We start from the raw sequence: 25,464 nt of genomic DNA, 5'->3' as shown, positions 1-25,464 counted from the left end.
TTGTCAGGTGTATGGCTTTTTCTGGTCTTTTGCTTCCCTTCCCATGTTGTTCTAGTTTAAAGCTCTCCTTACAAGTGTAGCAAGGCGACTTCCAAATACATGCTTACCAGTCTTCGTAAGGTGCACCCCATCTCTAGCAAGTAGTCCATCGTATAAGTAGTTCACTCCGTGATCCAGAAATCCAAATCGTTGCTGACGGCACCATCGACGTAGCCAGTTGTTCACCTGCAGAATCTTATTCCACCTCCTTGTTCCATGGCCATCCACTGGGAGGATGGAAGAGAAGACCACCTGCGCTCCCAGTTCTTTCACTTTCTTGCCTAAGTCTTCAAAGTCTCTGCAGATGGTTTCCAGGTCGTTTCTTGCAGTGTCATTTGTCCCCACATGTAGTAGCAGGAATGGGTAGTCATCTGTAGGTCTGAAGAGTCCTGATATCCTATCAGACACATCTTTAATTTTTGCACCTGGAAGACAACACATTTCTCTTGAAGTTATATCCGGTCTGCAGATAGCGGCCTCAGTTCCTCTCAACAGGGAATCCCCCATGACCACCACTCTCCGTTTCTTCTTCACAACATTTTTCTTTCTCCATCCAGGAGGACTCTGAAGGCGTACAAGGTTGCTGCTTGTTGGCAAAGTCTTATCCTGATGTATTTCTTCATTGTTTTCCTGCGTGAGAGCCTGGTACTGGTTTCTGAGCAGTATGGGTGCTGACTGCCTCCTGATCCTCCTGCTTCTCTGGGTCACATGTCTCCATTCCTCTGTTTCTTCAGGTGCACTTCGAATTTCTTCTCTTTCTGTAACATGAAGAGATAATTCTGCTCTGTCCAAGAACTCTTCACCTTCCTTAATGATCTTCAACGTAGCTAACCTCTCTTCGAGATTTTGCAACTTTTCCTCCAACAGGGACACAAGCTTGCATTTGTGGCATGTGAAGTTTGGCTTTTCCACTGGTAAGTCTGTGAACATGTAGCAAGAAATGCAGCTCACCAAATGGCTCCTGGCCTCTTCCATCTTGAGATTTCTTAAAAACGATGAAAGATGAGCCCAAATTCGCGCGCCTATCGGCGCGCAGTTTTTCCGATTTCCTCTTTTCAGCTGCAACGGCCAAAACCCAGTGATCGTTGAGCTCGCGGAGACTCTTCACTTATCCCAGAAGGCACTGGGAATATGCAAATGATCTCCTCAAGACTCTTCCCCTGGTTTTCCGATTTCCTCTTTTCAGCTGCAACGGCCAAAACCCAGTGATCGTTGAGCTCGCGGAGACTCTTCACTTATCCCAGAAGGCACTGGGAATATGCAAATGATCTCCTCAAGACTCTTCCCCTGGTTTTCCGATTTCCTCTTTTCAGCTGCAACGGCCAAAACCCAGTGATCGTTGAGCTCGCGGAGACTCTTCACTTATCCCAGAAGGCACTGGGAATATGCAAATGATCTCCTCAAGATTCTTCCCCTGGTTTTCCGATTTCCTCTTTTCAGCTGCAACGGCCAAAACCCAGTGATCGTTGAGCTCGCGGAGACTCTTCACTTATCCCAGAAGGCACTGGGAATATGCAAATGATCTCCTCAAGACTCTTCCCCTGGAAGTGTCCTTCAAGATGTATGCCCACAGACTCATAGAATCATAGAATCGTAGAGTTGGAAGGGACCTCCTGGGCCATCTGGTCCAACCCCCTGCTCAAAGCAGGATTCGCTAAATCATCCCAGTCAGATGTCTGTCCAGCCTCTGTTTGAAGACTTCCATTGAAGGAGAACTCACCACTTCTCGTGGCAGCCTGTTCCACTCATTGATCACTCTGTCAAAAAGTTTTTTCTAATATCTAATCTGTGTCTCCTCCCATTCAGTTTCATCCCATTGCTTCTAGTCTTTCCTTGCGCAAATGAGAATAAAGTTGATCCTTCTACAATGTGACAGCCCTTTAGATATTTGTAGACAGCTATTAAGTCTCCTCTCGGTCTTCTCTTTTGCAAACTAAACATTCCCAAATCCTGCAACCTTTCCTCATAAGACAGGGTTTGCAGACCGGTCACCATTCTGGTCGCTCTTTTCTGAACTTGCTCCAGTTTGTTGATGTCTTTTTTAAAATGTGGTGCCCAAAACTGGACACAATATTCCAGATGAGGTCTGACCAAAGAGGAGTAGAGGGAAATAATGACTTCACGTGATCTAGACTGTATGCTTCTGTTAATACATCCTAGAATTGCATTTGCCTTTTTTGCTGCTGCATCACACTGACTCATATTCAGTCTGTGATCTATTAGTATACCCAAGTCTTTTTCACATGTGCTGTCACTTAGCCCTATTCCTCCCATTCTATATATGCTTTTTCCATTTTTATTGCCCAGATGTAGTACTTTGCATTTCTCCCTGTTAAAAACCATTCTGTTAGTTGCTGCCCACTTCTCCAGTTTATTTAAATCTTTTTGAATCCTCTCTCTCTCTTCTCTAGTATTAGCTATCCCTCCTAGCTTTGTGTCATCAGCAAATTTGATCAGTTTACCCTCAATTCCTTCATCTAAATCGTTGATAAAGATGTTGAACAATACAGGGCCCAGGACAGAGCCCTGTGGTACCCCACTTGAGACATTCTTCCAACTGGATGTGCAGCCATTTACTACCACTCTTTGGGTCCGATCACTAAGCCAGTTATGAATCCACCTAACAGTTGCCTTGTCCATTCCATACTTAATCATTTTTTCAATAAGGATTGTATGAGAGACTTTGTCAAATGCTTTGCTGAAGTCAAGATATACTATATCTACAGCATTTCCTTGATCCACCCAATCAGTGATACCGTCATAGAAGGAAATTAAGTTAGTCTGACATGACTTATTAGTTACAAACCCATGCTGACTCTGTTTAATCACTTCATTCTTATCCAGGTATTGACATACATGTTGTTTAATAATTTGTTCAAAGATCTTTCCTGGTATAGAAGTCAGACTCACCGGCCTATAGTTGCCTGGGTCCACCTTCTTCCCCTTTTTGAAGATAGGAACAACATTTGCTCTTCTCCAGTCTTCTGGCACTTCTCCTGTTCTCCAAGAATTTTCAAAGATTATAGAGAGGGGTTCAAAAATTTCTTCTGCTATCTCCTTCAGTACTCTGGGGTGTAATTCATCTGGACCTGGAGACTTGAATTCATTTAGGCTAGCTAAGTGTTTCCTCACTATCTTTCTGTTTATAGATATCCTGGATTCTTCTATTCCCTTAATAGGACAGTGAATAACAGTTGATGTTACATTTCGTTTCTGAGAGAAAACAGATGCAAAATAGGAATTTAAAAGTTCAGCCTTCTCAACATTCTGTCTTACCATTTCATCATTTTCATCCTGTAAAAATCCTATAGCATCTTTGACTTTTCTTTTACTTTTGACATATCCCCAAAATCCTTTATTATTGCTTTTGACATCTCTTGCAAGCCTCAATTCATTTTCAGCTTTAGATAATTTGATTTGTGCCCTGCAGGTTCTGCAGACAGCATTATATTCTTCTTTAGATATGCCTCCCTCTTTCCATTTTATAAACATTTTTTTCTTCCTTTTTAGCATGTGCTTAAGTTCTGTGTTCATCCATCCTGGTTTCCTTAACTGCTTCCTATTCTTCCCTCTTTTCGGAATTGTTAACAACTGTGCTTTGAGAATTTCATTTTTCAAGATTTCCCATCCTTCCTGGACATTTTTGTCTTTAAGGATATCCAGCCATTGGATCCCTCCAATTCTCTTTCTGAATCCCTTAAAATCTGCCTTTCTGAAATCTAACCTTGACGTCTGAGTCTTCACAGGTCTTCCGCCTCTAGTTATCCAAAATTCTAAAATAGCATGGTCGCTACCTCCTAGGGTCCCAGCCACTTTTACCTCCTCAACCATTTCCTCCCTGTTTATAAGGATTAGATCCAAGGTAGCAGTTCCCCTTGTTTTCTCCCTTACCTTTTGGAAGATAAAGTTGTCAGCAAGAGAGGATAAGAATTTCCTTGACCTGTTAGTTTTGCCTGAGAGAGATTCCCAACAAATGTCTGGATAGTTGAAATCTCCCATGACAACTATGTCATATTTTTTGGAGAACTTGGCCATTTGATGCATAAAGAGTTCATCCATAGCTTCAGCTTGCACAGGCGGCCTGTAGTAAATGCCTACAATGGTGTCCTTTCCATTGTTCTGTCCTTGTATTCTTACCCAAACAGTTTCCACAGAACTCCCAGTCTCTGAAGCTTCAATCTCTGTGCAGATATACGCGTTTCTAACATACAATGCGACACCCCCTCCTCGTTTATCAAGTCTGTTTCTTGCAAATAAGTTGTATCCTTCTAGTCTTGTATTCCAATCATGTGTATTGTCCCACCAAGTTTCAGTGATTCCAATGACATATTTCTTTTCCTGTGTTAGTAGTTCCAATTCTCCTTGTTTGTTGCCCATGCTTTGTGCATTAGTATAGAAACATTTTAGTTTGTGATTGGTTTCTCTTTCTCCAATATTTTTATTAATTAGATTCTTTCGTCTTTGTTCTTCCTTTCCACTTCTAATAGCAGAGTTCTCAATAGCATTTGTCAGGTGTATGGCTTTTTCTGGTCTTTTGCTTCCCTTCCCATGTTGTTCTAGTTTAAAGCTCTCCTTACAAGTGTAGCAAGGCGACTTCCAAATACCTGCTTTCCAGTCTTCGTAAGGTGCACCCCATCTCTAGCAAGTAGTCCATCGTATAAGTAGTTCACTCCGTGATCCAGAAATCCAAATCGTTGCTGACGGCACCATCGACGTAGCCAGTTGTTCACCTGCAGAATCTTATTCCACCTCCTTGTTCCATGGCCATCCACTGGGAGGATGGAAGAGAAGACCACCTGCGCTCCCAGTTCTTTCACTTTCTTGCCTAAGTCTTCAAAGTCTCTGCAGATGGTTTCCAGGTCGTTTCTTGCAGTGTCATTTGTCCCCACATGTAGTAGCAGGAATGGGTAGTCATCTGTAGGTCTGAAGAGTCCTGATATCCTGTCAGACACATCTTTAATTTTTGCACCTGGAAGACAACACATTTCTCTTGAAGTTATATCCGGTCTGCAGATAGCGGCCTCAGTTCCTCTCAACAGGGAATCCCCCATGACCACCACTCTCCGTTTCTTCTTCACAACATTTTTCTTTCTCCATCCAGGAGGACTCTGAAGGCGTACAAGGTTGCTGCTTGTTGGCAAAGTCTTATCCTGATGTATTTCTTCATTGTTGTCCTGCGTGAGAGCCTGGTACTGGTTTCTGAGCAGTATGGGTGCTGACTGCCTCCTGATCCTCCTGCTTCTCTGGGTCACATGTCTCCATTCCTCTGTTTCTTCAGGTGCACTTCGAATTTCTTCACTTTCTGTAACATGAAGAGATAATTCTGCTCTGTCCAAGAACTCTTCACCTTCCTTAATGATCTTCAACGTAGCTAACCTCTCTTCGAGATTTTGCAACTTTTCCTCCAACAGGGACACAAGCTTGCATTTGTGGCATGTGAAGTTTGGCTTTTCCACTGGTAAGTCTGTGAACATGTAGCAAGAAATGCAGCTCACCAAATGGCTCCTGGCCTCTTCCATCTTGAGATTTCTTAAAAACGATGAAAGATGAGCCCAAATTTTTCCGATTTCCTCTTTTCAGCTGCAACGGCCAAAACCCAGTGATCGTTGAGCTCGCGGAGACTCTTCACTTATCCCAGAAGGCACTGGGAATATGCAAATGATCTCCTCAAGACTCTTCCCCTGGTTTTCCGATTTCCTCTTTTCAGCTGCAACGGCCAAAACCCAGTGATCGTTGAGCTCGCGGAGACTCTTCACTTATCCCAGAAGGCACTGGGAATATGCAAATGATCTCCTCAAGACTCTTCCCAAATATGTCATCGCTGGCTGGAGGGAGAGGAGGCCTTAACTTGGGAGACCTTCCTCCAAGTCATCCTAAAAGAGCAGTTTTACTTCAAGTGCCCCGCTGAGATCCGGGAATGGGTGCATGAAAGGAGACCAGCCACTGTGGAGGAAGCTGCAGCTCTAGCTGATGAGGCTCTCACCATCAAGCCTCAGTGGAAAAACCTACTACTCAGTGAGAAAAAAACTACCAGCCCCCCAACGCTGGCGGCCCCTGGGCCGTCGGCCTCCAATATTCACCATCCCACTAGACCATCAAGTCATGGTGACCTTCGTGTGACTGTGCCCCGCATTACTCCTGCTCCACCTTCGGGACTACGACGTGGAGGAAGAATCCCAGAGCGCTGATGTTATAGATGTGGGCTGCCTGGGCATCTGCAATTCCAATGTCCAGGTGTTTGGAGGCAGGACAGCTACAGACCGCCTTTGCCTGTTCATTATCTACAGACACCCTCACCAGGAGAAGAGCTGGATTCAGTCCCTGATGACTTGCCAAGTGACTCTGATATCCTGGCTCCCCTACCCGGAGTCTATGGGGTGTGAGCCCCAGCCACCTGTTCTTCTGATCTTCAGCACAAACATCTACAGGAGGTCGTGCTGGATGGCCAAAAAGTTGTTGGCTTCCGTGACACTGGGGCTTTTCTCACCATAGCCGATCCCCGAGTAATTCAACCATAAGCAATTCAAAAGGGACCAGGAATTGCCATTGAATTGGCTGGAGGTACCCAGAGATATATTCCAAGAGCGAGTGTGACCCTGGATTATGGTTTTGGGGCAAAACAATGCGTGGTCGGTGTGATGAGCGGCCTCCCTGCAGACGTTCTTCTAGGAAATGATGTGGGAAATCTTCATTGCCACTTTGTCAGTGCGGTAACCAGAAGTCAAGCCAAGAGAGCAGCAAATGTGGACGTGTACAACCCATCCATGGAAATGAGGCCACCAGAACTGCCGTCACAGCCGGTGGGTGATTCTTCTTGTGGGGACAATGTGAGTGTTACTTGGGATAAAGTTCAGTTTAGACAAGAGGTAGATACTGACCCCACCCTAGCTAGCTTTAGAGCTCGAGCTGAGAGGGCAGTTGGGGGAGAACGGGGAAAGAATTATCAGAGAAAATGGACATCTGTATCGGGTTACCAATGCTGACTCCCTAGATAAGCCCTGGACTTATAGCAAACAGCTGATTGTTCCTCAGAAATACAGAATTCCCCTATTACACCTTGCTCATGACATTCCTACTGCTGGCCATCAAGGCGAAACCCGCACTGAGAGACGATTGACTCAATCTTTCTATTGGCCTGGGATTTCCCAAGCCGTAGCGCATTTCTGCCGAACTTGCGCCATATGTCAGCGTAGAGGGCGACCCGGAGATCACCCAAAGGCACCCCTGCAGCCGCTCCCTATAATAGAACCCTTTCAAAGCGTAGCTGTCGATATCATTGGACCTCTGGCTAAACCAAGTAAATCTGGAAAGCAGTACATTCTCACTGTTGTGGACTATGCCACCCGATATCCAGAAGCTGTGGCCTTGTCAAGTATTTCTGCAGCCAAGGTGGCCGAGGCCCTGGTTACCATTTTCACCAGAGTAGGATTCCCCAGTGAGATCTTGTCAGACCAAGGCTCCCAGTTCATGTCAGAGCTGGTCCAGTGTTTGTGGGACACCTGTGGAGTACGAGCGATCCGAACGACCCCGTATCATCCCCAAACAAATGGACTTTGTGAACGATTCAATGGCACTCTGAAGAATATGCTGAGGGCCTTCACTGATGGAGATTCAAACAGGGAGAAGTACCTACCCCATCTCTTGTTTGCCTATCGAGAAGTTCCCCAGGAGTCCACCGGGTTTTCCCCCTTTGAACTACTCTATGGAAGAAAGGTCCGAGGACCCTTAACCCTGCTAAAAGAATATTGGGAGGGACAAGTTGAAGATACAGGAGCCCCTGTTGTCCCTTATGTCCTAAAGCTGCGAGAAACCCTGGCTCAACTCGCTAGTTTAGCCCAGAGTCATGTGCGTATGGCTCAAACCAGACAGAAGACATGGTATGACCATAAAGCACGCTATCGGGAGTTTGTAGAAGGACAACAGGTCTTAATGATTGTTCCCCATCGACAGAATAAACTACAGACAACATGGGAGGGTCCCTTCCGGGTTCTCAGAAAACTAAATGATACCAATTATCTTCTTGCTTTAGATGATCAGGGGCTAAGACAAAAGACTGTCCATGTGAATATGATTAAGGAGTACCATGACCGGAACCTTCCAAGCTGTCGGCTAGCTTCAGAAGACGGTCAAGAGGATGAGGACTCACTACCTGATCTCGTGGAAGCAGAGAGAGCCCCATCCGCTGTGGAACAGGTTCCTCTGGGAGATCACCTGGATTCCTTGCAGAAAAACCAGATGCTGGGAGTGCTTCAACAAAGACGGGCTGCTTTCTCATCCCAACCAGGTCGAACCACCGTCATCCAACATCAGGGTATCCATCCTATACAACAGGCTCCTTACCGGGTACCTGAACCTGTTCGAAACACCATGCAGCACGAACTGGAGGAGATGTTACAGCTTGGGGTAATCCAGGCCTCCCATAGCCCTTGGGCCTCTCCTGTGGTGTGAGTACCCAAGAAGGATGGGAGTGCTCGATTTTGTGTGGACTATCGACTAAACGACCATACCGTCAGCGATCCTTACCCAATGCCCCGTATTGACGAACTTCTAGACCGACTGGCTGGGTCCCGATATGTCACTACCTTGGATCTCAGTAAGGGATACTGGAAAATCCCTCTCACGGAGGGAGATAACGGTCCGCTTTTATAACCCCCTTTGGTCTGTATGAATTTCTAAGCATGCCTTTTGGAATGAAGAATGCCCCGGCAATCTTCCAGAGAATGGTGGACCAGATCCTCCGGGGATGTGGTGACTTTGCTTGTGCCTACTTGGATGATATCGCCATCTTCAGCCAGACGTGGGAGGAACATCTGAATCAAGTAGCCATTATTCTTGACCTGATTCTTGCAGCCGGCCTAACCATTCGACCCGATAAATGCCAATTGGGGATGGGTGAAGTCCTGTACCTAGGGCATAGAGTAGGAGGAGGGAAGCTCTGTCCTGAACCTGCCAAAATTCAGGCTATTAGAGACTGGCCTGTACCCTAAACTAAGAAACAAGTTATGGCTTTTTTGGGCACTGCCAGTTATTACCGAAAATTTGTTTCTCATTTCAGCACTGTGGCCAAGCCTCTTACCGACCTGACCAAGAAAACGATGCCCCGGCTGGTGACCTGGACTCCAGCCTGTGATGAGGCTTTTAACCGGCTGAAGGACGCCCTGGTCTGCGCCCCTGTTCTGGCTGCAGACGGACGCCTCTGCTTATGGACTGGGAGCTGTCCTCAGCCAGGTGAATGCAGCTGGGGATGAACACCCCATCGCCTACCTTAGCAGGAAACTGCTGGACCGACAAGTGGCCTATGCAACTGTTGAAAAAGAATGTCTGGCTGTAGTGTGGGCCCTTAGGAAACATAGGCCATATCTGTAAGGACGAGAATTCACTGCCATTACTGATCACAATCCCCTCACCTGGCTGAACCGAGTCTCTGGGGACAATGGACGCTTACTTCGATGGAGCCTGGCTCTGCAGCCCTATAACTTTACCATACAGTATAGAAGAGGCAGCAAACACCAAAATGCAGATGGACTGTCCAGGCAGGAGGAGCCCTGAGTCTGGTCAGCCATGCCTGTGTGTACTTAACAAGTGACCTGTAGAGGTCCCTAGTACGTACACAAATTGGGAGGGGAAGGGATTGTCATGATTTGTAGTTTTGCCCTGTCCTGTATTTTGTATAATATGTCATTTAACTTTTCTCTGGTTGTATTTGCTGTAAATTAACCATGTCTCCTTCCCCCAATACTTTGCAATGTCTTGTGATGTACCTGGACCATAATCTAATTTAGGCTTGTGTCAACAGCTAAGTGGAACTGTGGCTATTGTTTTCCTAAGCAGAAGATAACCTACAATACACATCCTGTAGACTCAGTGGAGCCCTTACATTTCTAGAATCTTCTGATGGACCAAACCATTGAATAGTAGGTGTGACCCCTACCCCCCTTCAGATGGGCTGATCCTCGGAGCCCTGACAATACATTCTTGTTTTAAGATCAGTTGTGATTTGAGTGCGGAGGTGGAAGGGGTCACAAACTAAGTTGAGGCCAGCGCGTGACGTCTGTGGGATTGTGTGGAATCCTGTGGACTATTGCAAGGATTATTGTTATCGCATCTGGCACAAGGACTATCGTGAGGTACCCGGATTTGTTTCCATTGTGTGGACTTATTGTGGACTTCTCATGGACTCCAAGGACATTATGGATATTTGACGTTGTATGCTCCCTGCCTTAATAAATCTCGTTGGATCGTCCCTCGGCCTGTTGTCCCTTCTTGCTCTGTCGTATACCCCGTCACAACGGGCGCACACGCAGAGAGGCGGATACGGAGGCAGACGGGCGCACACGCAGAGAGGCGGATACGGAGGCAGACGAGTGCACACGCAGAGAGGCGGATACGGAGGCAAACGAGCGCACATGCAGAGAGGCGGATACGGAGAAAGACGAGCACACACGCAGAGAGGCGTATACGGAGGCAGACAAGCGCACACGCAGAGAGGCGGATACGGAGGCAAACGAGCGCACACGCAGAGAGGCGGATACGGGGCAGACGAGGGCACACACAGAGAGGCGGATACGGAGGCAGACGAGCACACACACAGAGAGGCGGATACGGAGGCAGACGGGCGCACACGCAGAGAGGCGGATACACAGGCAGACGGACGCACACGCAGAGACGCGGATAAGGAGGCAGACGGGCGCACACGCAAAGAGGCGGATACACAGGCAGACGGGCGCACACGCAGAGAGGCGGATACGGAAGTAGACGAGTGCACACGCAGAGAGTCGGATACGGGGCAGACGAGTGCACACGCAGAGAGGCGGATACGGAGGCAGATGAGCGCACACACAGAGAGGCGGATACGGGGCAGACGGGCGCACACGCAGAGAGGCGTATACGGAGGCAAACGAGCGCACATGCAGAGAAGCGGATACGGAGGCAGACGGGTGCACACGCAGAGAGGCGGATACGGAGGCAGAAGAGCGCACATGCAGAGAAGCAGACACGGAGGCAGACGAGCGCACACGCAGAGAGGCGGATACGGGGGCAGACGGACGCACACGCAGAGAGGCGGATATGGGGGCAGAAGAGCGCACATGCAGAGAGGCGGACACGGGGGCAGACGAGCGCACACGCAGAGAGGCGAATACGGAGGCAGACGAGCGCACACGCAGAGAGGCGGATACACAGGCAGACGAGCACACACACAGAGAGGCGGATACGGAGGCAGACAGGCGCACACGCAGAGAGGCGGATACACAGGCAGACGGGCGCACACGCAGAGAGGCGGATACGGAAGTAGACGAGTGCACACGCAGAGAGTCGGATACGGGGCAGACGAGTGCACACGCAGAGAGGCGGATACGGAGGCAGATGAGCGCACACACAGAGGCGGATACGGGGCAGACGAGTGCACATACAGAGAGGCGGATACGGAGGCAGATGAGCGCACACGCAGAGAGGCGGATACGGGGCAGACGGGCGCACACGCAGAGAGGCGTATACGGAGGCAAACGAGCGCACATGCAGAGAAGCGGATACGGAGGCAGACGGGTGCACACGCAGAGAGGCGGATACGGAGGCAGAAGAGCGCACATGCAGAGAAGCAGACACGGAGGCAGACGAGCGCACTCGCAGAGAGGCGGAGACGGGGGAAGACGGGCGCACACGCAGAGAGGCGAATACGGAGGCAAATGAGCGCACACGCAGAGAAGCGGATACGGAGGCACAGGGAGATACGGAGGCAGATGCGGATACACATTCTGTAGACACACACATCTCTGGTGCCGTCACATGGACACATATAACTATCCCGACATATTGCAGCTCCCGCGTCACGCACACATCCAGCTCAGCTCCATCTCACAGCTTGCACCGCACTCAGCCGCCACATCCTCTCCCGATGCAGGTCTTGGTCTCTCACCTCCCGCAGCCGCCGGACAGGTGACTTGCCCGGGTTGTATTGGCCGCAGGTATCAGTGCGCGGGGCCGGCAGGATGCAGCCAGGTATCAGTGCGCGGGGCCCGGCAGGATGCAGCCAGGTATCAGTGCGCGGGGCCCGGCAGGATGCAGCCAGGTATCAGTGCGCGGGGCCCGGCAGGATGCAGCCAGGTATCAGTGCGCGGGGCCCGGCAGGATGCAGCCAGGTATCAGTGCGCGGGGCCCGGCAGGATGCAGCCAGGTATCAGTGCGCGGGGCCCGGCAGGATGCAGCCAGGTATCAGTGCGCGGGGCCCGGCAGGATGCAGCCAGGTATCAGTGCGCGGGGCCCGGCAGGATGCAGCCAGGTATCAGTGCGCGGGGCCCGGCAGGATGCAGCCAGGTATCAGTGCGCGGGGCCCGGCAGGATGCAGCCAGGTATCAGTGCGCGGGGCCCGGCAGGATGCAGCCAGGTATCAGTGCGCGGGGCCCGGCAGGATGCAGCCAGGTATCAGTGCGCGGGGCCCGGCAGGATGCAGCCAGGTATCAGTGCGCGGGGCCCGGCAGGATGCAGCCAGGTATCAGTGCGCGGGGCCCGGCAGGATGCAGCCAGGTATCAGTGCGCGGGGCCCGGCAGGATGCAGCCAGGTATCAGTGCGCGGGGCCCGGCAGGATGCAGCCAGGTATCAGTGCGCGGGGCCCGGCAGGATGCAGCCAGGTATCAGTGCGTGGGGCCCGGCAGGATGCAGCCAGGTATCAGTGCGCGGGGCCCGGCAGGATGCAGCCAGGTATCAGTGCGCGGGGCCCGGCAGGATGCAGCCAGGTATCAGTGCGCGGGGCCCGGCAGGATGCAGCCAGGTATCAGTGCGCGGGGCCGGCGGGATGCAGCCAGGTATCAGTGCGCGGGGCCCGGCGGGATGCAGCCAGGTATCAGTGCGCGGGGCCGGCGGGATGCAGCCAGGTATCAGTGCGCGGGGCCGGCGGGATGCAGCCAGGTGTCAGTGCGCGGGGCCCGGCGGGATGCAGCCAGGTGTCAGTGCGCGGGGCCCGGCGGGATGCAGCCAGGTATCAGTGCGCGGGGCCCGGCAGGATGCAGCCAGGTATCAGTGTGCGGGGCCCGGCAGGATGCAGCCAGGTATCAGTGCGCGGGGCCGGCGGGATGCAGCCAGGTATCAGTGTGCGGGGCCCGGCAGGATGCAGCCAGGTATCAGTGCGCGGGGCCGGCGGGATGCAGCCAGGTATCAGTGCGCGGGGCCGGCGGGATGCAGCCAGGTGTCAGTGCGCGGGGCCAGGCGGGATGCAGCCAGGTATCAGGGCGCGGGGCCGGCGGGGTGCAGCCAGGTATCAGTGTGCGGGGCCGGCGGGGTGCAGCCAGGTATCAGTGTGCGGGGCCGGCGGGGAGCAGCCAGGTGTCAGTGCGCGGGGCGCAGCCAGGTATCAGTGTGCGGGGCCGGCGGGGTGCAGCCAGGTATCAGGGCGCGGGGCCGGCGGGGTGCAGCCAGGTATCAGTGCGCGGGGCCAGGCGGGATGCAGCCAGGTATCAGGGCGCGGGGCCGGCGGGGTGCAGCCAGGTATCAGTGTGCGGGGCCGGCGGGGTGCAGCCAGGTATCAGTGCGCGGGGCCAGGCGGGATGCAGCCAGGTATCAGGGCGCGGGGCCGGCGGGGTGCAGCCAGGTATCAGTGTGCGGAGCCCGGCGGGATGCAGCCAGGTATCAGGGCGCGGGGCCGGCGGGGTGCAGCCAGGTATCAGGGCGCGGGGCCGGCGGGATGCAGCCAGGTATCAGTGCGCGGGGCCGGCGGGGTGCAGCCAGGTGTCAGTGCGCGGGGCCAGGCGGGATGCAGCCAGGTGTCAGTGTGCGGAGCCCGGCGGGATGCAGCCAGGTATCAGTGCGCGGGGCCGGCGGGATGCAGCCAGGTATCAGTGCGCGGGGCCGGCGGGGTGCAGCCAGGTGTCAGTGCGCGGGGCCGGCGGGATGCAGCCAGGTATCAGTGCGCGGGGCCGGCGGGGTGCAGCCAGGTATCAGTGTGCGGGGCCGGCGGGGTGCAGCCAGGTATCAGTGCGCGGGGCCGGCGGGGTGCAGCCAGGTATCAGTGCGCGGGGCCGGCGGGGTGCAGCCAGGTATCAGTGTGCGGGGCCGGCGGGGAGCAGCCAGGTGTCAGTGCGCGGGGACGGCGGGGAGCAGCCAGGTGTCAGTGCGCGGGGACGGCGGGGTGCAGCCAGGTATCAGTGTGCGGGGCCCGGCGGGGAGCAGCCAGGTATCAGTGCGCGGGGCCCGGCGGGGTGCAGCCAGGTATCAGTGCGCGGGGCCCGGCGGGATGCAGCCAGGTATCAGTGTGCGGGGCCGGCGGGGTGCAGCCAGGTATCAGTGTGCGGGGCCGGCGGGGTGCAGCCAGGTATCAGTGTGCGGGGCCGGCGGGGTGCAGCCAGGTATCAGTGTGCGGGGCCGGCGGGGTGCAGCCAGGTATCAGTGTGCGGAGCCCGGCGGGGTGCAGCCAGGTATCAGTGTGCGGGGCCCGGCGGGGTGCAGCCAGGTATCAGTGCGCGGGGCCCGGCGGGGTGCAGCCAGGTATCAGTGCGCGGGGCCCGGCGGGGTGCAGCCAGGTATCAGTGTGCGGGGCTGGCGGGACGCAGGCTGGGCAGCAGAGCCCTCCGTGATGTTGTTGAGCTGCATAATCCCAGACACAAGGTGAGTGGGCCCCCCTCCCGATGACTGTAGGGGCCGGATTATCACACAGACCCCGCCCCTCTCTCACCTCCTCCATGTACAGCAGCCACATAACAGCCTGGTCACATGGGCATGACGTCACGGAAGCTCCTGTAGTACACCGTGTAATAGCTTCCAGTTCGTTCTCCTGCCACTAGGTGTCGCTGTCCACTGTTGGTATAAAAGGAGCGATGTGAAGGGGACGGCGCCATTTCTGATCACAGCTGTGATGTAGAGAGGACGCAGAGGAGGGTAGCTGAGCTGTGTGAGGGCGGGAAACTTGTCTGTGACGCCATTACACAGCAAAGCCGAGATAGCAGACAGCACTCCTTGCTGTGAATGGCGTTAGTGGGAATATGGTGTAGGGTTTTAGTGATGCCATGAGGTGAAATTACCTCACAAAAGATGGTTCCTGTGAAGAAAGTCAGTCAGAGCGGTGTCTGAGCGCTGTATACGGACAGTAATCGTGTCAGGAGATCTGTAGTGCTAGTTTAGGGCTCCACGATAGCAGAAAAGCACAGAATCTCAATTTTCTAAGATTTCTTGTAAAAAGTATGAAGAAATGCGCTGTTATAAATCAGGAAACCGCGGAGATGAGGGGAAAATGCCGCAGAGGAGAAAAAGTGATCGTAAATGATCAATATCAGCATCAAATGATGGCACCGGAGTGACCACACTGAAATAATGAGTAATTACAGAGCTCCTCCAGGAGCGAAGGAGGCGACGAGAGGAAATAACAGCGCAAAAGACAGAATAGAGGCAAAAATCAGCAATTTATGGGTAAATTTCATCAAAATACTGAAATCACAAAAAATACTAAACCTGAATCATAAGTTTATAAATGGCAGAAATAACGGGGATGCGAGAGAAAATGCCGAGCTCCATAAAGTGTCTGAAAATCACATTCAGTCTAAATAAGATGGAATGAAGGAACAGACGAGGCAGAAAATGATCTTATAGCTCCATAATACAAAACATAAACTAAGGAAAACAGCGCAACACTGACGACAGGAAAAGGAGGAGAAAACTCACATTATACAACACAGAAAGAAGGCTAGATGTATTCTGATGCGCACTTTGCCTTCTCCAAGAAGCTAAGAACTAAAAACATTACAGAATATAAGAAGGGAAGAGATTATACAGAAATAATATAAGTAGCTGTGAAGCGCCCTTATGTCACAAGGCAAATCCTCCAGAAACCTGCAGCAAATAGTGCACCAGCCGTCCGTGTATACGTCCTGCACATTTACTCTATATCTGTATTATACGGCATTACTACTTACACCTTAGGCCTCGATCACACAATGCTTTTTCTCGTACCAGTGTATCCGTACTTTTTGCGGCTATCGCTCGTACCTATAGGGCTGTGTGCACACGTTGCAGATTTGGTGCGTTTTTTGGCCCGCATTTGTGACAAAACCTGGCGCCAGCAAAGTGAATGAGAAGCCTGACGTGTCGTGCACATGTTGAGTATTTTTTGCAGTTCTGGTGCAGAAAATAATCTGCATGTCAATTCTCTGCGGGTTTGCCCCACGTTTTCACCATTCACTTCACTCAAATCAGGCAAAATCCCATGGTTTCGAGTCTCTGGTTGAAAATGTATTTCAGAACCTAAAACACCAGCCTGATGGTGCGGTTCTGGGGTATGAGGTTGTTGTGCAGACATCTCCAAATCAAACGGCCTCATTGAGAAAAGCACATCTGTCTTGTTTGTTTGGTCCCACATTCCATCCTGGAAAATAAAAGATTGGTTGGCTAGTTAGTGGGACAGTGTTTATGTTTGCCCACAATATTGGGCAGGACAATGTGTGTTTGGCTGTGGCCACAGGAGGAGCTGGTGCTGGTGGGTGCAGGCTGTGAGCCACAGAAGGAGGTGGTGCTGGTGGATGCAGGCTGTAAGCCACAGGAGGAGGTGGTGCTGGTGGATGCAGGCTGTGACCCACAGGAGGAGATGGTGCTGGTGGATGCAGGCTGTGCTCCACAGGAGGAGGAGGTGCTGGTTGGTGCAGACTGTGAGCCACAGGAGGAGGTGGTGCTGGTGGGTGCAGGCTGTGAGCCACAGGAGGAGGTGGTGCTGGTGGATGCAGGCTGTGACCCACAGGAGGAGGTGGTGCTGGTGGATGCAGGCTGTGAGCCACAGGAGGAGGTGGTGCTGGTGGATGCAGGCTGTGCTCCACAGGAGGACGTGGTGCTGGTTGGTGCAGACTGTGAGCCACAGGAGGAGGTGGTGCTGGTGGATGCAGGCTGTGTGCCACAGGAGGGAGGTGGTGCTGGTGGATGCAGGCTGTGGCCACAGGAGGAGGTGGTGCTGGTGGGTGCAGGCTGTGAGCCACAGGAGGAGGTGGTGCTGGTTGGTGCAGGCTGTGAGCCACAGGAGGAGGTGGTGCTGGTGGGTGCAGGCTGTGAGCCACAGGAGGAGGTGGTGCTGGTGGATGCAGGCTGTGACCCACAGGAGGAGGCGGTGCTGGTGGGTGCAGGCTGTGAGCCACAGGAGGAGGTGGTGCTGGTGGGTGCAGGCTGTGAGCCACAGGAGCAGGTGGTGCTGGTGGATGCAGGCTGTGCGCCACAGGAGGGAGGTGGTGCTGGTGGATGCAGGCTGTGGCCACAGGAGGAGGTGGTGCTGGTGGATGCAGGCTGTGAGCCACAGGAGGAGGTGGTGCTCTGCGGCTCTGCATAATAAACTTCTGTGAAGCACTTTGGGGTTCAAATTGCTCACCACACATCTGGATAAGCTCCTTGGGGAATCTAGTCTCCAAAATGGTGTCACGTGGAGGGTTTCTACTGTTTAGGCACATCGGGGCTCTGCAAGCGCAACATGACGCTTGCAGACCATTCCATCAAAGTCTGTATTCCAAACCGGCACTACTTCCCTTTCGAGCCCCGACGTGTGCCCAAACTGGTTCCCCACACATTTGGGGTTCTAGGGTACTCAGGACAAATTGGACAACACGTTTTGGGGTCCAATTTCTCCTGTTACCCTTGTGAAAATTAAACATTGCTGGCTAAAAATCATTTCTGTGGGAAAAAAATGATTTTTTATTTTCACGGCTCTGCGTTATAAACTTCTGTGAAGCATTTAGGGGTTCAAAGTTCTCACCACACATCTAGATAAGTTCCTTGGAGGGTCTAGTTTCCAAAATGGTGTCACTTGAGGGGGGTTTCCACTGTTTAGGCACATCAAGGGCTCTGCAAACATGACATGGTGTCCGCTAATGATTGTAGCTAATTTTCCATTCAAAAAGTCAAATAGCGCTCCTTCCCTTCCGGGCCCTGCCGTGCGCCCAAACAGTGGTTTATGACCACATATGTGGTATCGGTGTACTCAGGAGAAATTGCCCAACAAATTTTAGGATACAATTTATCCTGTTACCCATGTGAAAATGAAAAAATTGATGCTAAAAGAACATTTTTGTGAAAAAAAAGTACTTTTTCATTTTTATGGATCAATTTGTGAAGCACCTGGGGGTTCAAAGTACTCACTATGCAACTAGATAAGTTCCTTGGGGATCTAGTTTCGAAAATGGGGTCACTTGTGGGGGAGCTCCGATGTTTAGGCACACGGACTCCCCAAACGTGACATGGCAACCACTAAATATTCCAGCATATTTTCCCTTCAAAAAGTCAAATGGCGCTCCTTCCCTTCTGGGCCCTGCCGTGCGCCCAAACAGTGGTTTATGACCACATATGAGGTATCAGTGTACTCAGGAGAAATTGCCCAACAAATTTTACGAACTATTTTATCCTGTTGACCATGTGAAAATGAAAAAATTGATGCTAAAAGAACATTTTTGTTGGAAAAATTAAAGTGTCCATTTTTCCTTCCACGTTGCTTTAGTTCCTGTGAAGCACCTGAAGGGTTAATAAGCTTCTTGAATGTAGTTTTGAGTAGCTTGAGGGGAGCAGTTTTTAGCATGTTGTCACTTTTGGGTATGTTCTGCCATATAGACCCCTCAAAGTGACTTCAAATGTCAGGTGGTCGCTAAAAAATGGTTTTGTAAATTTTGTTGTAAAGATGAGAAATCGCTGGTCAACTTTTCCATGGTTCCAATTTCACATGGTTGAGCGCACTTGGGATCTGCCCCCAAGGCCCTGCCCATGCCCAATGTTTGGTCCGTAAACCGCGGCTAGGAGTTAGTCCCGCTTTTGTGTCCAGCAGTGATGGTGGATCTGCTGGACTTCAGGGCGCTGGATGCTTAGGTTTCCTGTCTTTCAGATGGTTCTAGGGCAACAGTGACAACAAGCAAATACTCGAGCAGCCCTGGATAATCCGCGCCGGCAGGATGATAAGATCCGGCGGAAGATGGAGCCTATGAGAAGAGAAGTGAATATAATGTAAGGGATGGGACTCCATCGGACATGATACTACTGTGCGGTCACTGTGGCCGGACGGCAGAGGAATATTATCACACAGAGGTCAGGGGTCATTGTCAGCCATCATACATGTGATAATCCCATCACTGACAGATGACATCTGCTCCACATGAATGATTCTCACTGATATGACACAACATGGAGCCGATTCTCACACTTACCTCGTCTCTTTTTCCCCTTTTTCCCATTTTCTGTTTTTTCTTCTTCTTTACTCAGATTTGTTGCAGATATTCTTTCAGTCTGAGCTGGAAATTCTGATCAGAAAGTAAAAAACAAAACCTCAGTAACGCCATATCCTAATGGGATCTGCTTTGTCTCCTGTATATAGTAGGATTGTTCTAGTCCTGTCTCCTGTAGTCCTGATAATCTGGTATTATATCATAATAGGGCAGAATAAGTCCTATATAATGTACATAATCCCATCTGAGGGGGCATTAGATGTGTCACTGATATAGAGCAGTAAGCGCCCTGTGTGCCGCCATGTGGTGCATCACTGATGAGCGATATTCTACTATAGGAGACAATGTCGCCTTATGATGATGTAGGTTATTGGATCCCACAACGTATCTCACAGAATCCATGAAAAAAGCTCCTGTGCAAAATTAGTGAAATAGAGATGCAGTATGGGCCCATGGGCAACATAAATAACAAAGGAGACCTATTACAGAAAAACCATGTGGAGATATTGGAGCCTTGAAGTCAACATTCACATTGTTGTTGCTGTAGACATGGACATACCTGATAGTGGGGACGAGGATGGTAAGATGGTAATAGCGTCGTTGTCTCCATCAGATACGGGGACAGATCCTTTCTGCCTGTTAGGAAGAAAAAAACTCATAAATCACAAGTAAACGCATTATAAAAGGGGTTGTCTATAAGAACACCGACTATAAGGCCTAATAGGAGATATGACTGCCATAGTGGGGAAGGTCTTCTGCTCAACGCTACCTTCTACTAAGAGTGTGTGGCATGTAATACTACATCTCTCCTACAGTGTAGGCAGCACGAAAAATGCACGACCGGCCGCAGATATGGGCTGTTATCACCAATGGTTTCTGAAGCCAAATGTACAATGACCGCTAACCATGGGATGGTGGGTGCTGCATGTGATATTATGGTATTTATGTCCTATATTTGGTGATGAGCTCCCAGTATTGACCCCATAATCTACTTACTTTTTTGAAACGTTTGTGCTGGATTTTGGTGCACACTCTGGAGGGGACTCGGGATCCTCCTCATCCTCTGAGTCCAGATGTTTCTTTATCTCAGAATGATCTACAAGACATAGGTAATGAAGTGTTATTAGAGGTTGTCAGTATAACATAGTCACCATTTATACATGAAACATGGAAAACATAAAAACCATGTGGAGATATTTGAGCCTTGGAGACAACATTCACATTGTTGGTGCTGTAGACATGGACATACCTGATAGATGGAACAAGGATGGCAAGAGAAAAGCAGAATCATCACTATCAAATATGAGGACAGATTCTTTCTGCCTGTATGGAAGAAGAAAAACAAGTAAATCACAAGTAAACGCATTATAAAAGGGGTTGTCTCACTATAAGAACACCGACTATAAGGCCTAATAGGACATATGACTGCCATAGTGGGGAAGGTCTTCTGCTCAAAACTAACTTTTATAGAGCGGAGCAGAAAACAAGTACCAAGAATATCTGGCATATTATACGACATCTCTCCTACAGTGTTGTGAGCAGCACTAAAAATGCATAACCATCCACAATTATGGGCTGTTATCACCAGAAGTTACTAAGGCCAAATGCACAATGACCGCTAACCAAGGGTGTAATGATGTATAGTAGGTTTCTATGAAGACAGTGGCTAGATGATAGAGTCACAGACACAGGTATACGTGAAAGTAGTTTGTATTAAACAAGCAGCACAGAACAGCACAGGTGCTGGCGGAGCCAGATAATGACAGCAGTGGTAACAGCAGCAGAACTCAGTCCAGTAGATAGCAAGTTGTACACCAGCACTATGTAGATGTAAGCAGACACAGTCTTAAGAATGCAGGCAAGGACAGTCACTTAGCCCTCTCCCTTGCGGGAGGGGAATCTTCGGGCACAGTGCAGTGGCAGAGAAAGTCACTAGGTAATTGATACTGGATGTGCAAAGGTAGCAGTGATAGTCTCTCAGGTGGAACGCACACAGCAGTCAAGATCTTCAGCGCATACCGTGAGTGCTGTAGTAGCGGTGAGCGGTGGAGGCAGGGCTGGAAGGAGCCTTCAGGCCGACACCGTCAGAAGGTTCAGGCAGCGGCAGTTAGGCAGCAGGTAATCCAGGTGGATTCAGCAGGAAGGAAGGAGGTAGCACAGCGTGCAACTCCCAGCTAGCAGATCAGGTACAGAACGAGATATACAAGCAAGGTAGTCACGTCCAGGAAGCCATTTAAACCCGGCGGGCGGGACCAACAGGCGGTGATGTCACAGGAACCAGTATGGCCGAACGAAGCCAGGCTTAAGGGCAACAGTAAGGGCAAAGTCCGGAACACAGCAGAATAGGAACGATGCTTACAAAGGGATGGTGGATGCTGCATGTGATATTATGGTATTTATGTCCTATATTTGGTGATGAGCTCCCAGTAATGACCCCATAAGCTACTTACTTTTCTGAGACATTTGTGCTAGATTTTGGTGCACACTCTGGTGGGGACTCGGGATCCTCCTTATCCTCTGAGTCCAGATGTTTCTTTATCTCAGAATGATCTACAAGACATAGGTAATGAAGTGTTATTAGAGGTTGTCAGTATAACATAGTCACCACTTATACATGAAATATGGAAAACATAAAAACCATGTGGAGATATTTGAGCCTTGGAGACAACATTCACATTGTTGGTGCTGTAGACATGGACATACCTGATAGATGGAACAAGGATGGCAAGAGAAAAGCAGAATCATCACTATCAAATATGAGGACAGATTCTTTCTGCCTGTATGGAAGAAGAAAAACAAGTAAATCACAAGTAAACGCATTATAAAAGGGGTTGTCTCACTATAAGAACACCGACTATAAGGCCTAATAGGACATATGACTACCATAGTGGGGAAGGTCTTCTGCTCAAAACTAACTTTTATAGAGCGGAGCAGAAAACAAGTACCAAGAATATCTGGCATATTATACGACATCTCTCCTACAGTGTTGTGGGCAGCACTAAAAATGCATAACCATCCACAATTATGGGATGTTATCATCAGAAGTTACTAAGGCCAAATGCACAATGACCGCTAACCAAGGGATGGTGGATGCTGCATGTGATATTATGGTATTTATGTCCTATATTTGGTGATGAGCTCCCAGTAATGACCCCATAAGCTACTTACTTTTCTGAGACATTTGTGCTAGATTTTGGTGCACACTCTGGTGGGGACTCGGGATCCTCCTTATCCTCTGAGTCCAGATGTTTCTTCATCTCAGAATGATCTAGAAGACATAGGTAATGAAGTGTTATTAGAGGTTGTCAGTATAACATAGTCACCACTTATACATGAAATATGGAAAACATAAGAGATCTATTACAGAAAAACCATGTGGAAATATTGGAGCCTTGAAGTCAAAATTCCCATTGTAGGTGCTGTAGACACGGACATACCTGACAGTTGGAACAAGAATGGCAAGAAACAAATAGCGTCGTCGCTCTCAGATATGGGAACAGATTCTTTCTGCCTGTTTGGAAGAAGAAAAACACGTAAATCACAAGTAAACGCATTATAAAAGGGGTTGTCTCACTATAAGAACACCGATTATAAGGCCTAATAGGACATATGACTGCCATAGTGGGGAAGGTCTTCTGCTCAAAACTAACTTTTATCGAGTGGAGTGGAAAACAACTACCATGAATATCTGGCATATAATAATACATCTCTCCTACAGTGTGGGCAGTTCTAAAAATGCATGACTGGCCTCGATCATAGGCTGTTATCACCAGCAGTTACTAAGGCCAAAAGCACATTGACTGCTAACCATGGGATGGTGGATGTTGCATTTGATATTATGATATTTATGTCCTATATTTGGTGTTGTGCACATACATCAGCCTAGAGCTCCCAGTAATAGCCCCATAATCTACTCACATTTCTGAGATATTTGTGCTGGAATCTAGGGTACGATCTAGAGAAGACTTGGGATTCTCATTAATCTTCATTTGGGTAACGGTGGTAAGGAGCTACATGCGAAAGCAATAAGATATTAAATAATTGTATGTCTACCTTCATAGGTCTTTTTATACATATTTGTGATTTATTAATCACATACTTACTTTAGAAAGCCTTTCAGAAGATGTTGTAAAATTTTTGAAGTCAAGGCTCTCATTGTCCTCACTTGTGGCCTTCTCATCCTCTGAGACCAGATGTTTCTTCATATCCCAAAGGTCTGCAAGACATAGGTAACGAAGTGTTATTAGAGATTGTCAGTATAATAGAGTCACCATTTATTAATGGGAACCAATTGTCACAAAATAAGGAAGACGAGACAAATAGACACTTAGTCTAGATGACGCCTCCTTCTACTTACTGGTAAATAAGCTGGTATCCACAAGCTGAGGAACGTACTCTAGCTTTTGACTTAGAAGGGAATCAAAGTCTAAGTCAACAAGAAACGGATGACCCCTGACCTCAAAAGCTCCTCCTGGATAAAGGAAAACAAAAGTGATTCGGACATTGTCAGAGACAGCTTCATATCTGTACAGTTTATCTTAATTAGAACTAATTACACAACTGAGAAGACATGTAGGAAATAGAATGAAAATCTTAGTAGGGAGAACTATAAATGAAGAAGCTGATAGAGAAGTAATGATCCTCATGGACATGAGTGACACGTCCTCGGTGTAACAAGGGAATATTGATATTATTGTATCTGTTACCTGTCCCAAGTCTATCCACAGGATTTGCTCTGAGCAGCTGACTGATGAGATCCTGCAGAAGGCTATCCACAGGATTTATACTGAGCAGCTGAGTGATGAGGTCCTGCAGCTGAGTGATGGGGTCCTGATCATCGGATAGAGTAGCTTGATAAGTATCCCAAATTATATCTCCTGTTATATAGAAAGTTACAGAAAATAAATCCTCTGTATTGGACTATAATGTAAAGCAAAGTAATAACTAAAGCCATGTAACCAGGCAAAGCAATGATGGGATTATTCTACTTACCACCGACAATATTTTCATTCAGCCCAGTTTGGAAATCCCCATCAAATGGTGTATAGCCGTGGACAAATTCATATAATATAATGCCCATTGACCACCAGTCAATAGGTCTTCCGTAGCCTTTCTTCAGGATGACCTCAGGGGCTGTGTACCACGGGGTGCCACACACCTGGAAACCAACAGAAGATAGAGATGAGAATCGATGAAACGATTATTATGACAAGTTCTTGATATAAAAACAGAATTAGTGAAGATAAAATATCAGTGGAAAAGCTCTCTAAAAATGAAGAATGTGGGGAAGAGAAAATAGAGTTATGAGATTTGTACAGAACAAGCTAAGTTCCTGTGTGTAATGCTGACCTCCTCATCCTGGAACTCTCTGGAGATGTCCTCTGCTGATTGCTTGTAGATGTTGGTGTGTGGTATCATGACACCAACTTTTGAAAGTCCAAAGTCACTAATTTTAATATGTCCAGCAGATGTTATCAGGAGGCTGTGAAAGAGAAGATGATTTTAGCTTTATAGACTGTGAGATGATAAGGGATAACTTCCCCCCTTTGTTATACTACAGGTATGCACTTACTTCTCCGGCTTCAGGTCTCTGTGCACCACACCGTAACCATGCAGGTATTCCACAGCAAGGACCGTTTCTGCAAAGTACAAGCGGGCCAACGGGACAGGGAAATGACCCATCATGTTTAGAAGGGTCCGACAGTCTCCACCTACAGAAGAAAGGAAATATGACCGGTGAGGGGTTTATACAGCAGAACACCATGATCTATAAAGAGAAGTGAGCGGAAACATTGGGGCAGGAGAAAATATATAAGGACAGAATGTACAGAATATTAGTCTGAGGTCATGATGAAATTGTCGTCCAAGTAACTTAAGACATAAAGTGATGTCACATCTCGTCTACAGCTGGAGATACTGATGTGCTCAGTGCGGACCGACAGGGAGATCCCACACATCAATGACTTTCCGGGCACCATGGTAATAGATAACCTATAGTAAATGCTCTGTGGGAATGTAACCGTCCATGGGGATAAGTCTTAATGATGTGAGAGGTGATAAGATGTCAGCAGACATGGGCTGAATATAACACAAGGTACGGGTCCTACTTCCTACATACTCCATGACCATACACAGGTCAGATCTCGTAGGGAAAGAGCAGAGCATGGAGGCCACAAAGGGACAATCTGCGAATGTTAGGATGTCCCGCTCCAGAAAGGCCATGTCCACTCTAATAGGAGTTTTCAGGCTCCTCTTGGTCAC

The 25,464-nt window shown here is 49.4% G+C and overlaps 2 protein-coding genes across 2 annotated transcripts; both read right to left on the bottom strand.

Annotated features, from left to right (window-relative positions):
* Positions 1-14,494: 14,494 nt before the first annotated feature.
* Positions 14,495-21,749, bottom strand: LOC141094093 (uncharacterized). Its single transcript, XM_073579818.1, has 6 exons — positions 21,223-21,749; positions 20,453-20,526; positions 20,200-20,299; positions 19,763-19,839; positions 19,186-19,278; positions 14,495-18,960 (listed from the first exon to the last, which is right to left on the bottom strand). The coding sequence occupies exon 6, from the start codon at positions 17,446-17,448 to the stop codon at positions 16,327-16,329; it is 1,122 nt and encodes a 373-aa protein (XP_073435919.1). The 5' UTR covers positions 17,449-18,960; positions 19,186-19,278; positions 19,763-19,839; positions 20,200-20,299; positions 20,453-20,526; positions 21,223-21,749; the 3' UTR covers positions 14,495-16,326.
* A 163-nt stretch (positions 21,750-21,912) lies between these two features.
* LOC141094400 (microtubule-associated serine/threonine-protein kinase 3-like) lies at positions 21,913-24,908 on the bottom strand. Its single transcript, XM_073580197.1, has 9 exons — positions 24,776-24,908; positions 24,553-24,685; positions 24,196-24,361; positions 23,910-24,080; positions 23,561-23,674; positions 23,307-23,419; positions 23,122-23,213; positions 22,641-22,714; positions 21,913-22,471 (listed from the first exon to the last, which is right to left on the bottom strand). Exons 1-9 carry the CDS (start codon positions 24,886-24,888, stop codon positions 22,368-22,370), a joined length of 1,080 nt encoding a protein of 359 aa, XP_073436298.1. The 5' UTR covers positions 24,889-24,908; the 3' UTR covers positions 21,913-22,367.
* Between the last annotated feature and the right edge of the window lie 556 nt (positions 24,909-25,464).

This window comes from Dendrobates tinctorius, unplaced genomic scaffold (assembly GCF_039654945.1).
Source record: "Dendrobates tinctorius isolate UK_male_01 unplaced genomic scaffold, ASM3965494v1 ptg000063l, whole genome shotgun sequence".
In the NCBI taxonomy this organism is placed as follows: Eukaryota; Metazoa; Chordata; class Amphibia; order Anura; family Dendrobatidae; genus Dendrobates; species Dendrobates tinctorius.
This window is presented reverse-complemented; position numbering and strand designations above follow the sequence as displayed.